General features: G+C 43.1%; 1 protein-coding gene across 1 annotated transcript in view; it reads right to left on the minus strand.

Moving 5' to 3' along the window:
* The window catches only part of slc2a13a (solute carrier family 2 member 13a), a 101,269-nt gene that overhangs the window by 71,503 nt on the left and 16,149 nt on the right, over positions 1-13,617 (minus strand). The window contains exons 2-3 of the mRNA XM_086270354.1: positions 13,217-13,376; positions 11,579-11,787 (exon numbers count right to left, since the gene is read on the minus strand). Of these exons, the coding sequence (XP_086126480.1) occupies positions 11,579-11,787; positions 13,217-13,376 (369 nt within the window). The remainder of the gene's footprint in view (positions 1-11,578; positions 11,788-13,216; positions 13,377-13,617) is intronic.

Here is a 13,617-nt window from a genome sequence, read left to right on the forward strand (position 1 = left end):
AGGGAAGAGGGACAATGAGAAAGGGCACTTAAAAAGAGAAAGAAGAGAAAAAAATCTCCTGGATCACCTGTTGAGAGAAAAAGAAGAGAAAACAAGCAAAAAAAAAAAAAACAGAGCAACATACTAAACACAACACCAACAGTGAACACCCGTGTGCTCATCTGTGTGGATCAGCGCGCTTGTATTCAAAAGGTTTCCCCATGTAACAATCTGCTAGGGGATGTAGAGAGCCATAGCCCCGTCCCCCAGGGCATGAAGCCGGCATGGAAGAGATCCAGGCTTCAGACATCCAGAGGCCCCAGAGTGCGAGAGCCCAAGGAGGACCACCGGAGGGGCATCCGTGCCACCCTCCTGGGAAGAGCTGAGGAGAGCCCCAGATGAGGGGTCACCCAGTAACCACGGAGCAAAAGCCACAGGGGGCTGCACTGGCGGCAGCCAGTTGTGCCAGAGTGAACCGAGCCGCAGGCCCAGAGGCCCGAGGGCCCCCTTTGCCCCGGAAGAGGCCTGACCGAGCAACAGGCACCAGGCCCCGCCAAGTAGTCACCGGGAGTGAGCTGGTACATACCTGAGCGCCCAGCCCCGGACACCAAGAACCACCAACGCACCGACCCCTGAGGGCATCAGTTACTGGCAGGGAGTGTGGTGAGGGGAGATAGGCCTCCATACTTTGGAGGGCCTGGGAGTTCCCAGAGAGGTGGAGTGTAAGACCCGACCTCACATATAAACACAGACAAACAGGCACACACAGACACAAACATGCATTCCCACCCTCATGCACACATATACAAATAGTCAGCACTCACCCAACGTAAGGATAGACATACATGGACACTGTACACACAATCACACTCCCCAAACATACTCTATACCCCGGGTCCAGGTACCCTCGCCCCTAGAGGGGGAAACGGCACCTAGACCCAGGAGATGTTACCCTTTCCCCCGGGGTGGAGGCAAGCAGACTGCCCCAGGCTCCGCAGCAGCAGGGAGGCCCCGCATCCCAGATCCCAATTGGATGGCCAACACCTCCTCCCAGCCCCCCCACCCTGATGGCCAGCAGAGAACAGGGGTGTGTGAAGACCCCAAACCTCCCTCCTCGCGCTCATGTGTAGTGTTGCTGAGTGTTGTTCTAAGGTGCATTTAAAACACGGGAGAGCATGGTGCTGCAGCCAGAGAGCAGCAGGTGTTAGCACGGCCCCTCCCAAGAACCCTCAATAAAATTGAGAGGTGGGCACCGGCGCCAGAGGTGGGGTTGAATACACAGACCGTCGCTGTTAACGTGCCCACCCTCAAGGCCCTATATGTAAGTGTAAGAGTGTGAGTAATGTGGATGTCTAAGTTGTGGAGTTAAATTGAGGCACAGGTGGCCAGAAGGGGAAAGAGGGGGGGGGGGGGGGGGGGGGGTATGCCTCCCCTGCACCCTGGTGACACACCCGCACCCCAAGGCCTTACTTGTGTGGGTGGGTGTGTTGGAGCGGGAAGAGGGAGGCAGCCGGGGATGGGGAGCAAGATGCCCCTCCCTGGGGCCAGCTCCCCCGGGGAGGGGCATCTTGCTCCTCCCTTCTTTGCTCCCTTTCTTCACAACCCACTACCCAAATGGTGGTGATCAGTTAACAGCTCATCACCTGTCTTTACCCAAGTGTCCAAGACATACAGACGCAGATCTGATGATACGATTACAAAATGAATCATTGACCTGCGACCTAGGGTGTCCTGGTGCCACATGCACTTACGAACACCCTTATGCTTGAACATAGCGTTCATTATGGACAAGCTATGCCTAGCAAGGGTTCCAATAATAGAGCACTGCCGCTCAATCAAGCCCTCCAAGTCATAGTATCCTTCCCATGTGGGCGTTAAGGAGACTGGGTACTCTGAACTCTTTTTTTTCTTTTCGGTGCATAGGCACAAACGACAGCCAGGACCTGATCCTTGGCCTTGGGCAGCCTCTCACCTAGGCTGACTTCAAAATGGAACAGGGTCCAGTCCGTCCCCAGGAAACTAGTTCTAGAGCCCAAGGTATTGGTATAGGTACGTATTGAGGTGAGCCTAACTATATCTAGTTGGTATCTCCCAACCTCACACATTAACTCAGGCTCCTACCCCACCAGAGAGGTGACATTCCATGTGCCACAAGACAGTTTTGGAAGCCAGGGCCTCTAGTTCCTCACTCTAGTGTTGGGACAGACCCATGTAGCTTTTTTGGGCTGAGCCCAGCCAGACCTCGTGGGCTAAAGTTTGGCCACCAGATGCTTGCCCTTGAGCCTCCGCCCATGCCAGGCTCTTGGAAACTAAAGGGTCTACAGACTATGTGGAATATTTATCCTTGCATTTTGTAAGTGTTTAAAATCAGTGAATATAAGCTATCCATCTCTCAGCTGTAAACTAGCTTCCATTAGTAACATCTTCCCTTTTGTGTTGCTAACAACCAGGAGAAATGCTCCTAGGGGAGAGTGATGACTATTGATAGTCATAGTCTCCAATTTAAGGCTATAAACAAGACTGGCTAAAAAAACCCAAAACACCAACTCTGCTACTTTGCTCCTTCTTTCTAGATGTACTTGCTGCTTTGCCGCATTGCAGTACTATTAAAGGTAAGTTACACCTTTGTGTAGCTCGACAAAGAGGGTTACCGATTTTGTTGTGACCACTGATGCTGTTCCATATTTGCCATTTTATAAAAAGGCTTTGATAGCACTGTTCTTTACTTAATGACTCAATCTATTGTGAATATTCCTATGAAAACCAGATCATATGTTATATTAAGATTATTACCAGCATACGTTTGTTTTTGAGCTCAAACCACCTTTTAGTTTATGGTTTGTTTATTTTAGCATGTGAATTGAACACTTATTGTTTTTATGTTTTTCTCTGACTTGCCACCAAAATGGCCTTTTGCTCTCATTTGGCTTAAGGCTTAAAAACAAGGTACTGATTCTCTGGTATGAAACACTCTGAATTACCATATGTTTTTCTGGTGTGTGCGTTGCAAACAACTTGCACTGATGTCTACTGCCAAATAATTCTTTTAATCAATCATGGACTTTGTTTTCTATGGATCATGTGTTGGTTATTGTAGAGACCTGGCTGTTAGCTGCTGAGATGAGATGGCTCACTAGTCATTCCATCTCTCTCCTGTAAAATACTGAAGCATGTTTTTATGGATAGACTGGCCACACATACAGTACATATAAATGTGTACTTTTGCACTTGAATTAATACATAAATTGGACAAAATTAAAAAATAGATTTGATCTGGGTCCAAAATTAACAAGCAAGTTTCTTTGTACTGGCTCACAGACTTTTGAAAGGGAATGTGATCGGCAGGCAAGATGACTGAACTTGGACTGTCCTGGCTTCAACCCATCAGTCAGTCACCTAAGTCTAGACTGAGTAGCCAGATGTTTTCTTTATATTATTTTTAATTTGTTATTTTGTAAAATAACATATTTTGTTAGCTATCCATTTGTCTCAACCAATCTCTCTGTTCTTTTCATCTGTCTTGTTGCTAAGCAACAGATGGTATACAGGTCATATGTCGACCCTGCATTTAAATTGCAAATGGTACTAGCGATGCAGCTAAGAAATGATGTGCAGATGGTGGTCATGAATTAAAATGTGCTTCAGCTTAGATTAGTGAGTAACCTTAAAACAAAATAACAGCTGCTTTTACCAATTAGTGCTACAAATCATCAGGAAAAGAAAGACTTTCTGCACATGTGCTATAAAATCACGAAAAAGAAAACCTACAATGAATTTGAAGTGGAAAAATGAGCAATATTTGTTTTTAGTTCAGCAGAGAAGTGAAAGTCAAATAATGTGTCGTGTTGCATCTACCCTTTTGCCTGCTTATGATAATGTCACGCAAAAAGATTTTTACAGTCTCGGCTGACAAAAATCATGTACATGTGCCACCAACTAGGACTAGAAGTAAAACGACACAAGTTTGGCACATTTGATTGACAAGTTATATTAGACTCTGATTGTATTTAACAATTCCCAATAAAAGTTGAGCAGACATTAAAATCTTCCCATATGGGATGTCAGTTCGGTTCATTGGGTGAACAAGCGGCCAAATGCCACATGGCCCGAGTGCAGCCGCCCATGTTTGAGTCCAGCTCTCGGGTCCTTCAATGCATGTCTTCCCCCTCTCTCTCCCTGTTTCCCTGTCTGTCTATCTTCACTGGTGTGCTATCTATTTAAGGCAAAAAATGATAAATAATAATAATAAAATAAATACAATAGCATAATTATGAGAAGTATGACCCAAAGAACACTGCATTATTTTAAAATAATTTATTATGCTTCTCTCAGTATAATTGTTAAGATTTGCTTTTGCTGGCATTCATTTTCTTTATTAAAAAAAAATCCATTTAATGGTAAAATGGATTGACTTGTCAGAAGCCATCTACGGAGGCTTATCTTCTAGTCCAGATAAGCTCAAGCTTACTGCAAATGTTGCAGTTGTCAGTTTTATTTTGGTTTAGTTCATGCACTTTCAGGGGGAAGCTGATGCTGAGTGGGGAGATTCAGTGTATGTGTGTTGGAAGACTACGTGCTGAGTGAGTTCTGTAGAAAGCAACTGTATTATCTGGAATTTCTTTATAACAGTTTCACTTTATGTGCAATGGGCATCCTGCCAGTTCAATCCCTCTCGACCCATTTTTATCATCCTAACAACTAAATTAAGAGGGGACTGTGTGCACAGTAGCAGCGAAAAACCCGAACCATTGTTCTCTTTTCCACCACACTGATTGGAAATGGGGAGAAGCCAAAACCGGAAACAACAACATTCCTAAAAGTCTGGGTGTTGGCTTTATGACACATATTTCACATTGAGCCCAAATGTTAACTACAAGATAACAAGCAGCCGGAGTGTGGGGTGCCTACATGCTGTGTGACTGGCGATGGCTGCACAGCTGAGTTATAGCGATGGGGAGGAGAGACACTGAAATGAAAACAAAACCGCTGGACACACACTGAGTCCCACAAGAAGAGACACGGCGCTGCTTGTGTGAGTGTCTGCTTTTGTACATCAGTGTGTGATTATTTGTGCGAGAGCACGAGATTAAAGGCTCTTCCTCACTGCTCGCAATGTGGACCCAGGGGATCTATGGATGCCACTCCTTCCAGAGACATGGTGTACTCTCCTGTCAAGGTTGATTAGCTGGAGGATGAAACCAATTTCCTCTGTTCTCCTTTAGCCCCAGCTGTTTTTTCCCTCCCTGATACTCTCGTTCTTCTTCTGCAGCTCTCTCGGCTTTTCACTTGATTTTCCTCTTGCCCGCTAAACACGGGTGCTCTTTGCTCTCCTTCACTGCTCTCCGGGCTCAGTATATCAAAACACAGCTAAAAAACATCACAAATACTGCAAATATTTGTGATTTTATGATCTCCAAGCTGTAAGTAGTTAGATGGACGTAGAAGTGTTTCAGCTGTTGTTTTAAGACACTGTTTTCATTAAGAAAAAGGTGTTTTTTGGGCAGCACATCCCTGAAAGACTTTACCCTCAACAATACAGACCATAACATCTTCACTGTTTATTTTAATAAAGTGGTGGTTTCTAAATAATCAAATGTGTCACAATCTGCTGTGACCTTCAGGGGCTTTTGTGTCTTCATGTGAGTTTTCAAATCGGTTTAATATGCTATACACTTATGTCTTTTTCTTTTATCCCTCATATGGTTCCAGCTCTTATCTTTGCACACATGATTTTGCTTTGCAAGAACTGTTCCTTTTAAATGAAGTGAATACATACATTGCTTGCAATGTCTTCACTTTGATTCTCTTTGTATTCTTTATTTCTTCCATTTTTGTGAGCATATTTTTCTCAGTTTTCTCTGTTCTCAGGATTTGAGAGATCATTTGAGTTAAAACACTGCATTATTTTGTCTTGAGTGTAGTATTTCCAAGTGGTTCTGGGTTTTGGTATCAATATTTATCATTCATTGTTTGATAGCTTTGATTTGCTTGTTTGATTGTGTTAGTTCCTCTGTCCTTGTCCTAGTCTCGCCTTTGTGTCTTGTGCTCAGCATCTCCTGTGGAAGTCAGTCTTGTTTCCATGTTTGCTTACCTTTCTGTTTCCCCAGTCTTATCCCAATGTAGTTCTGTCAAGTTCATATGTCTTAGTCCTGGTCTCAGTGTTACTTCCTGTTTTTTTTAATCCCTCGTCATGTGTGCACTATGTTCACTTTTGTTTCCCTGTCTCTTTAGTTAGACTTTCTTCAGCTGTGTGTCCAGGTGTATCCACTCTAATATCCTCCTGAGCGTTCATACCCTGTATAAAATCAAGCAGCAAGTCATGCAGTCTGGCTTTGCAAACATACGTGACAGAATGGGATTTTCTAAGAGGTCACTGAACAGAATTCCACCATTGCAAGAAGTCAGCTTGTGAAATTTCTTCACTCCGATATTCCATGATGAACTGTAACTGGTATTAATGCAAAGTGGAAGCAGCCATGGCAACTCCATCACCAAGTGGCAGAAAGTTACAGTACACTGCCTTACAAACTATGGAGTACATGGTGTGCAGAGAAACCAAATGTTGTGGCATCTCCATTCACACCAGTGGACCTTGTTTTTTTACAGCAATGGCGGATCAGCCTTGCAATAATCATGGAAGTGAGCAACATACACTAGCCGTGCCATAGAGATATAACAGCACAGAGATTGAGATGTTCTTTTTAAAGGTAAGATGTTATAGTAAAACTCCATGCTATCAAAACATCCAGATAAAATTAACTTGTGCCATACACCGCATGCCCAATATATTCGTAGGTTATTTTCAAATATATTAGATTTGAGATTTGGGTACTGTAAATACATAACAGACTACTACTAATAATGGACTGCATTTACCCTCAAAGCGCTTTACAATTCCACTATTCATTCACTCTCACATTCCCACACTGGTGGTGGGAAGCTACAGTTGTAGCTACAGCTGACCGACTACAGCTCATTCGGCCCCATTCTGCCAACCTAGTCCAATATTGTCGGCTCACGCTGGCAGAGCCTTTTATGATGTGGTCGAGCAAAGGTCAGCTCCACAATAATTGACCGTGAAGAAGGAAGCATTTTCTCTGCCTTTTCCTTGTCTCCCTTCAGCTCCCTTTCTGCCTGAGATCTCTATTTGCAGTGTTCAATAATCTCAGTGTAAAGCACAGGATGTTGAAATTAAGTCTGCCCTGGGGCAGACTGACAGACGCAAGGCTGCCATATCGCTCCATCGGTCCCTCTAACCATCACCAGTAGGTGGTAGCTTCCCAAGTTCCCAACCCTCTGAACCACGGTCACCACGTCTAGGTTACTGTTAGCAGGACATAACCAGAGATGGGCAGTAATGCGTTACTGTAATCTGATTACTTTTTTCAGGTAACGAGTAAAGTAAGGGATTACTATTGCAAAAACAGTAATTAGATTACCGTTACTTTCCCGTAGGAACGCTGCGTTACTGCGTTTCTAAAACCGGGATTTTTTTGCGAGAATGTCTCATGACAGTGACGTAAGCGAGTGCGACGTTGGTGACAACAGCTGTGTGCAGATCAACAATGGATCATATATCGAGTGCAGGAGAGAGTATGAGCGTGCAGCGTTTAAAGCGTGGAAGTACTGACCTTACTTTGAGTTTGATTCCATAAAAAGTGACAAAAACATTAGCGTCCGTTGTGCGTGGGAAGAAAACTTCTTTTTACAGCAAAAAAACCCCCTAAACTTCCAAACAAGCTCCGGGAGTGCGCTGCCACGTAATGGGAAACTCACAGAGAAACTCGCGGATTCTTCCACTGACCGCTGCGGCACACCTGCACCAGGGTAAACCTCCGCCTACCCCACTCCTGCTTTACAGGTGAAAATAGAGCGACAGGACCGCTAGTCTTTGATGTTATTTATTTTCTGCTGTGTTTTACTTGCATCTATTTGAAAGAGTGAGTGTAAACACAAAAAATATTTTATTTTATGTGCTGGAATGTGCAGAAAATAGGTTTAAATGTTAAACAAATTTCTTCCAGTCAGAGAATGTTGCATATAATTACATTTTTTGCTTGATGCATAAAGTTAAAAGAAAACTAATAAAACAAGTTTTAAAAAGAGACTTTTCCATTTGATTACATTTTATATGATGGATTATGTAGAAAAAGTAGAATTGGGCTGAAAGATCTATCGCTTTATCACCTATTCAGGTTGTAAATCGTGTTTCTAAAAAGTAACTAAGTAACTAAGTAATTAATTACTTTTGAAAATAAGTAATCAGTAAAGTAACGGGATTACTTTTTTGGGGAAGTAATCGATAAGTAGTTACTGATTACTTTTTTCAAGTAACTTGACCAACACTGGACATAACTGTAGTCACAGTCTGTTGTTTGTATATTCTGTTATTTTAATGCCAATTTACCCGATGTTACAGAATTAGAGATTCAAAGTTCTGGTCGTTTTTTTGTAGTGAAGTTGAACTTATGTTGATGTTTCATATGACAACCCAAATTCTGAACTCCTGCTGACGCAACTCTGACTTAATCAAGAGGTCTGATAGTGTGGAGATGATAGAGGACATGATAGCAGACATGAGGAAGAAGAGGAGACCCTACTGGCCAGTTTTCATCCAGGAGCTTTAAGTGGAGAGGGTGAGCAGCTTTAAATACATGGGCGTCTACATCAGTGAGGACCTCACCCGGACATTTAACAGCACACAGCTGATCAAGAGGGCTCAACAGTGACTGTATTTTCTCAGGAGCTGTGGAAGTTCGGCATTCTTCAGCTTCTGCAGCGGCATAGCTGAGAGCTTCTTGACCAGCTACATCATAGTGTGGCATGGCAACGCCAATGCTTTGGACTGCAAATGCCTGCAGAGTGTGGTGAAGACTGATAAAGAGATCATTAGGACTCCACTGCCCTCTCTGCAGTATTTACTATCGCAGAGTTCCGTCTACGGCACATACAGCTGATGTAGCATTCTGAAGTGCACAGTAATCGTAGCTTATTGCAGCTCAGATTCTTTTATTTTATTTATATTGTGTGTATGCTTCTTTAGAACTGTTGTATATAGTTTTTAAATTATGGTTTATTTTTCTTATCATTTTTATATTTTTTTCAGAAGGAAGAATTGCATTGTTCAGGAAAACACGTTTCTTTACTGTGTATGACAATAAAACTAGCTGAGCCAGTCATGTAGATGTAATGTGTAGGTGGCCTAGTACTTTTGTCCATAGTGTATCTTTATGTTATGAAATACTTGCTAATCATTTCCTAATCTACACCTAGTAACAGTGCCCTTTAACAGCTAGCCTGCTGGCTTAATCTCCTCCTTAAATCCAACCAAGGGTAGTGGCTTTGGCCGTAGTAACTCAAGTCAGTGCTTGTGATTCCACCAGAATCCCTGCAGCACATTTCAGAAAAGTCCCAGGAGGAGAAGTTGTGTTGCAAAAAGTACATGTCCATTCTCCTTTTGAACAAAATTTGCCTCATACTGCATGGAGCAGATGAGGAGGGCAGGAAGTCAGACAGAGGAGCATTTTGAATTTTGAAAACAAAAGACTTGAAGCTGTGCAAAAAGACACAATAAAACTGTGCACAGAGACAAACACCCAGTGCATTCCCAGTCTTATTCACCAGCAGCACAAACTTGCCACTGTCATTCTTTGCTCCTTTACCGCACTGCCAACCTGTTTTGGTAGCAGTCTGTCTGGGAAGCTGCCTTCAGTCGACCCTTGGCTCTCTCTCTGTGCCATCTGCACCTCAAAGACTTTTACAAAAAGCCTTTAAAACCACCTCCTCACCCCGTGCTCTGCTTCTGGCTGCTTTTTATTTTTTTAAAAGCTCTAAAGCTTGGCATAAAACCAACGGCAACCATCTTTGTTGTCTTACATCTGGCCATTAAAATCAACGGTAAAGCTTATTGCCAAGTAATAGCAGCGGCATTCTTTCTTCCCAATGGAAGCTGATTCAGTCCCTGGATTCAAAGTAGAGATTTGTCTAAATTGAGATTTTGTATGGACAGCATTTTTTTTGCAGTTCCTACAAATCAAATTTCATGCACACTTGATGGTCTGGGCTTACCACATCACTAACAGTCTTGTGCATGCCACTGAAACTGACTACTCTTGCTGTGGGGAAACAACAAGAGTTTTTCCGGTGCATTTGTGTCTCTCTCATGCAGACACACACACACACACATACCAAAAAACGAAAGAAAGAGCAGAGTGCAGATAAACAGTGAGATAAAAGTGAATAAACACTGTTGTATTTGTGCGTGCGCATGCATGCATTAAGAGACTGTGTACCCATAGCCCGGTTTGAGCAAGATTTAAAAAGAGATTTTGGGAAAATGATTTGCAGGTTCAGGCAGTGAGTGTCCATTACACACAGGCATTGAACTCAGCAAATGTATTGATTGCCAAAATATTAGCTAATGAAGCTCAGTCGGCCCCATTCTGCCAACCTAGTCCAATATTGTCGGCTCACGCCGGCAGAGCCTTTTATGATGTGGTTGGTCGAGCAAAGGTCAGCTCACACAATAATTGACCGTGAAGAAGGAAGCATTTTCTCTGCCTTTTCCTTGTCTCCCTTCAGCTCCCTTTCTACCTGAGATCTCTATTTGCACTGTTGAATAATCTCAGTGTGAAGCACAGGATGTCGAAATTTAAAAAAAAAGTAATCTGTAACATTTTCAGAGCACTGTTGAAACAAAAGAGACAACCTACGCCCAGTTCTTTTTATTTAGCACAAAGCCGCTCCAAATACTGTCAAAAATGGAGCATTCATTTAATTTATTAAAGGAAGTGATGAAAATGATCTTGAACACCAAACCCCATTACGCAAGGACAGACAAAAGATAAGAACTCCCCCTTCAGAAACTCAAATTGTGTCAACAGAATCATCAGATGTATAATGCCACGTTACAGCTCGTGCTGTTTGACTGGCAGGTCACCACCAGCGCCGTAGGAGTCAAGGGCACGCAACGGGGCAACTATTGTTCTTTAAGCAGAAAAGGACCTCATCACGCAGCAGGAGGAGAGCATAAACAGTCACGTCAGGCTCACTGAGATCACATTAGAATGATTGGAAAGGAAGACGCTGCCTTCAAGGCTCTGGGCTGTGACTCTGTCAGATGTGAGGTGTTAACATAGCTGTGAGGTGCTCTTTGAAACGAGTGTACATTTCATGGAAATCAGCGACTACACTGAAACTGTTCGTATGTGAGCCAGGCTTTGTGGTGAAATGCACAACAGCATGTGCTTAATCATTTTATGAAAGGGCAGATTTTGTGTTTATGGAAACTGCGTGTGTGCAGTTTTAACCGCAGCAATTAACAACATGCTGCTTATGCGAGTTAAAGCAAGCTAACCTTTAACTGCGGCTTATTTTTGGTGATCCAATCACACCTGCGGTAAAAATATACTTTTTCCATGATTTTTTTTCTCTTCTCCTTCCATAAGCACACTGGATCTGGAGCATTGTTACAATCCGAACATGTTGCTTTGTTGATTTGTTAATCAACAAAAGGAGGACAAAAACATTATGCTGCTCATGCGGGCTGATTTTTTTTGCAGAAACACAGGGATCAGGAAAAAAAGACTCCTCCCCTCACCTCCTCCGCTGTCCTTCTCTTCTTCCTCGATGCTGTTTTTGATGCTGTCGTACTCCTCGTCTATGTTCTGGTTGCCTCGGATCTGACTGAGCACGCGGCGGGCCTTCTGGGTCAGCCCACGCTGAATTAACCAGCGAGGGCTCTCTGGCAGGAAGAGGAATCCCATGAATTGGAGCACAGCGGGGAGCACAGACAGACCCAACATGTACCTGCGAGAGGAGAGAAGGAACACATGGAGTGAGACTAATTATGATCACAGAAATGCTGTTTTTAGTTTTGTTTGTTTGTTAGCTTTTGACTAATGAAGGGTTTGAAAGGTTGAAAAGGTTTGATGTGCAAAATTCAACTGCATATGCAAGAACAATCAGGTTTCAGCAACGCTCCCCTGCATTCACTTTATGCTGACAAGTTCAGCTAGCAACACGTGGTTTACTTCATTAAAATTAAACACTGGGGAAAATGTCAAGGCTTTTTTCAGATTCCTCTGCTTAAAATAACCTTAACATGTACATTAAACATTTAGATTAATCGCTGCACATTAGAGATAAAGTTCCACTTGCTAGAAGCCTTGCTTGAGAAAGAAAATCAAAACAATAAAGCGTCACTGTCTAATATCACTGCATAATTAGTTTACCCTAGCAAAGGCACACTATGCTGCACTGAAGTGTAAAAAACTGCAGGATTGCTCTGCAAGCATAACATGTTATGTGCCAGTAAGGCAAAGAATAGGAGGATATAAGAAAAGTAAAAGGGTAAAAGGAGGCTGTAATAATGACAAATTGCTAGAGACTGCAGTAAACAGCCAGAAGTACAAGGTTTTTCTTCTTCTGCGAAGGCAACGACATCAATCTGAGAACATCTGTAATCTTAACTCAATCGGTTTTCCATTATCATTATGAATCACACAAATCTAAGGCTCGCCGAACAATCTCCTTTGTGTCTATCAGAACTGCAGCCGAGGCAAATCCTTTCAAAACGACCAATTCTTATCAACAGTATCTCGCAGCTCGCCGCTCAAAGACTCAGAAGACCGCGAAGCTGCATTCAGCGTGACACGAGGAAAGGACGCGAACAGAAGAAAGAGAAAACAAGAGTATCGCTCCAATAAACAGCACAGCTGCTCCCAGTAAATGCTAAAGACTGACCCGTGCTTGTGTTGACATTTTGAATGAGGGTTTGAGCCGGAATGAAAAGATTTTCTGGCATTTCATATACGCTAAGAAGCCAAAAAAGAGACGATGCTATCACATCTGATTATATGACTATCATTAACGAAGGCGGCATTGTTTACATCCTGTGAGAAGTGTAAAAGTTCTGCTTCTGTATTCTTTTTTCTGTTGAGATACAAATTGCGGTGTGGAAGGTGCTATAACACATTTTGCGTGCAGTGAAAGGTGGAGCTTGGATGTAGCTTTGGGGTTTGAAGAGTGAATTCCTTAACCCTGTATTTTTTTTTAAATGGCCACTAGAATGGTTGGAAAAGTAGGGGAAAACTGGGAAAACTGACCTTGGACTGAGTTTCAGGAATGAGCGTTATTATTGGCTGACAACTTGTGAATGTCGAGTGTTTCAAACGATAGTTCGATAACCACTGGGGGTGAAAGGTGTATGTGAAAAGTTCATCAGTGTGTGTCTGACCTCCAACCGTCATGGCGCAGATAGCTGAAGGCTCCGTCGATGAGGCTGGCTGTGAACTGCCCCCCCGTGATGAAGAGGGTGTTAACGGTGACTAGCTGACCCCTTAGGTGGGGTGGAGAGGCCTCAGCGATGTACACGGGAACTGTCATAGAGGCAATACCTATACAGTAGAGGAAAGAGAGGGAAAGGAGATGATTAGGAGTAGGAACTATTGGCTGAAGTAGAATTTCCAAATGTCGACTTACAAGTTTATATAGCAAAATGGATAACACATTTTATCCATCCATTTTCTTCTGCATTGAAATTCATGGTCGAGGGGGGACTGAAGCATATTCCACATCTTAAAGGTGAGGGGCATGGTACACCCTGCACAAGTCACTAGTTTGCCTCAGTGCTAAAAG

This window comes from Aulonocara sp. 'chitande type north' Nkhata Bay, linkage group LG17 (genome assembly GCF_057382095.1).
Source record: "Aulonocara sp. 'chitande type north' Nkhata Bay isolate Kocher_YH1m ecotype deep benthic linkage group LG17, A_spYH_male_GT1.1, whole genome shotgun sequence".
Classification (NCBI taxonomy): Eukaryota; Metazoa; Chordata; class Actinopteri; order Cichliformes; family Cichlidae; genus Aulonocara; species Aulonocara sp. 'chitande type north' Nkhata Bay.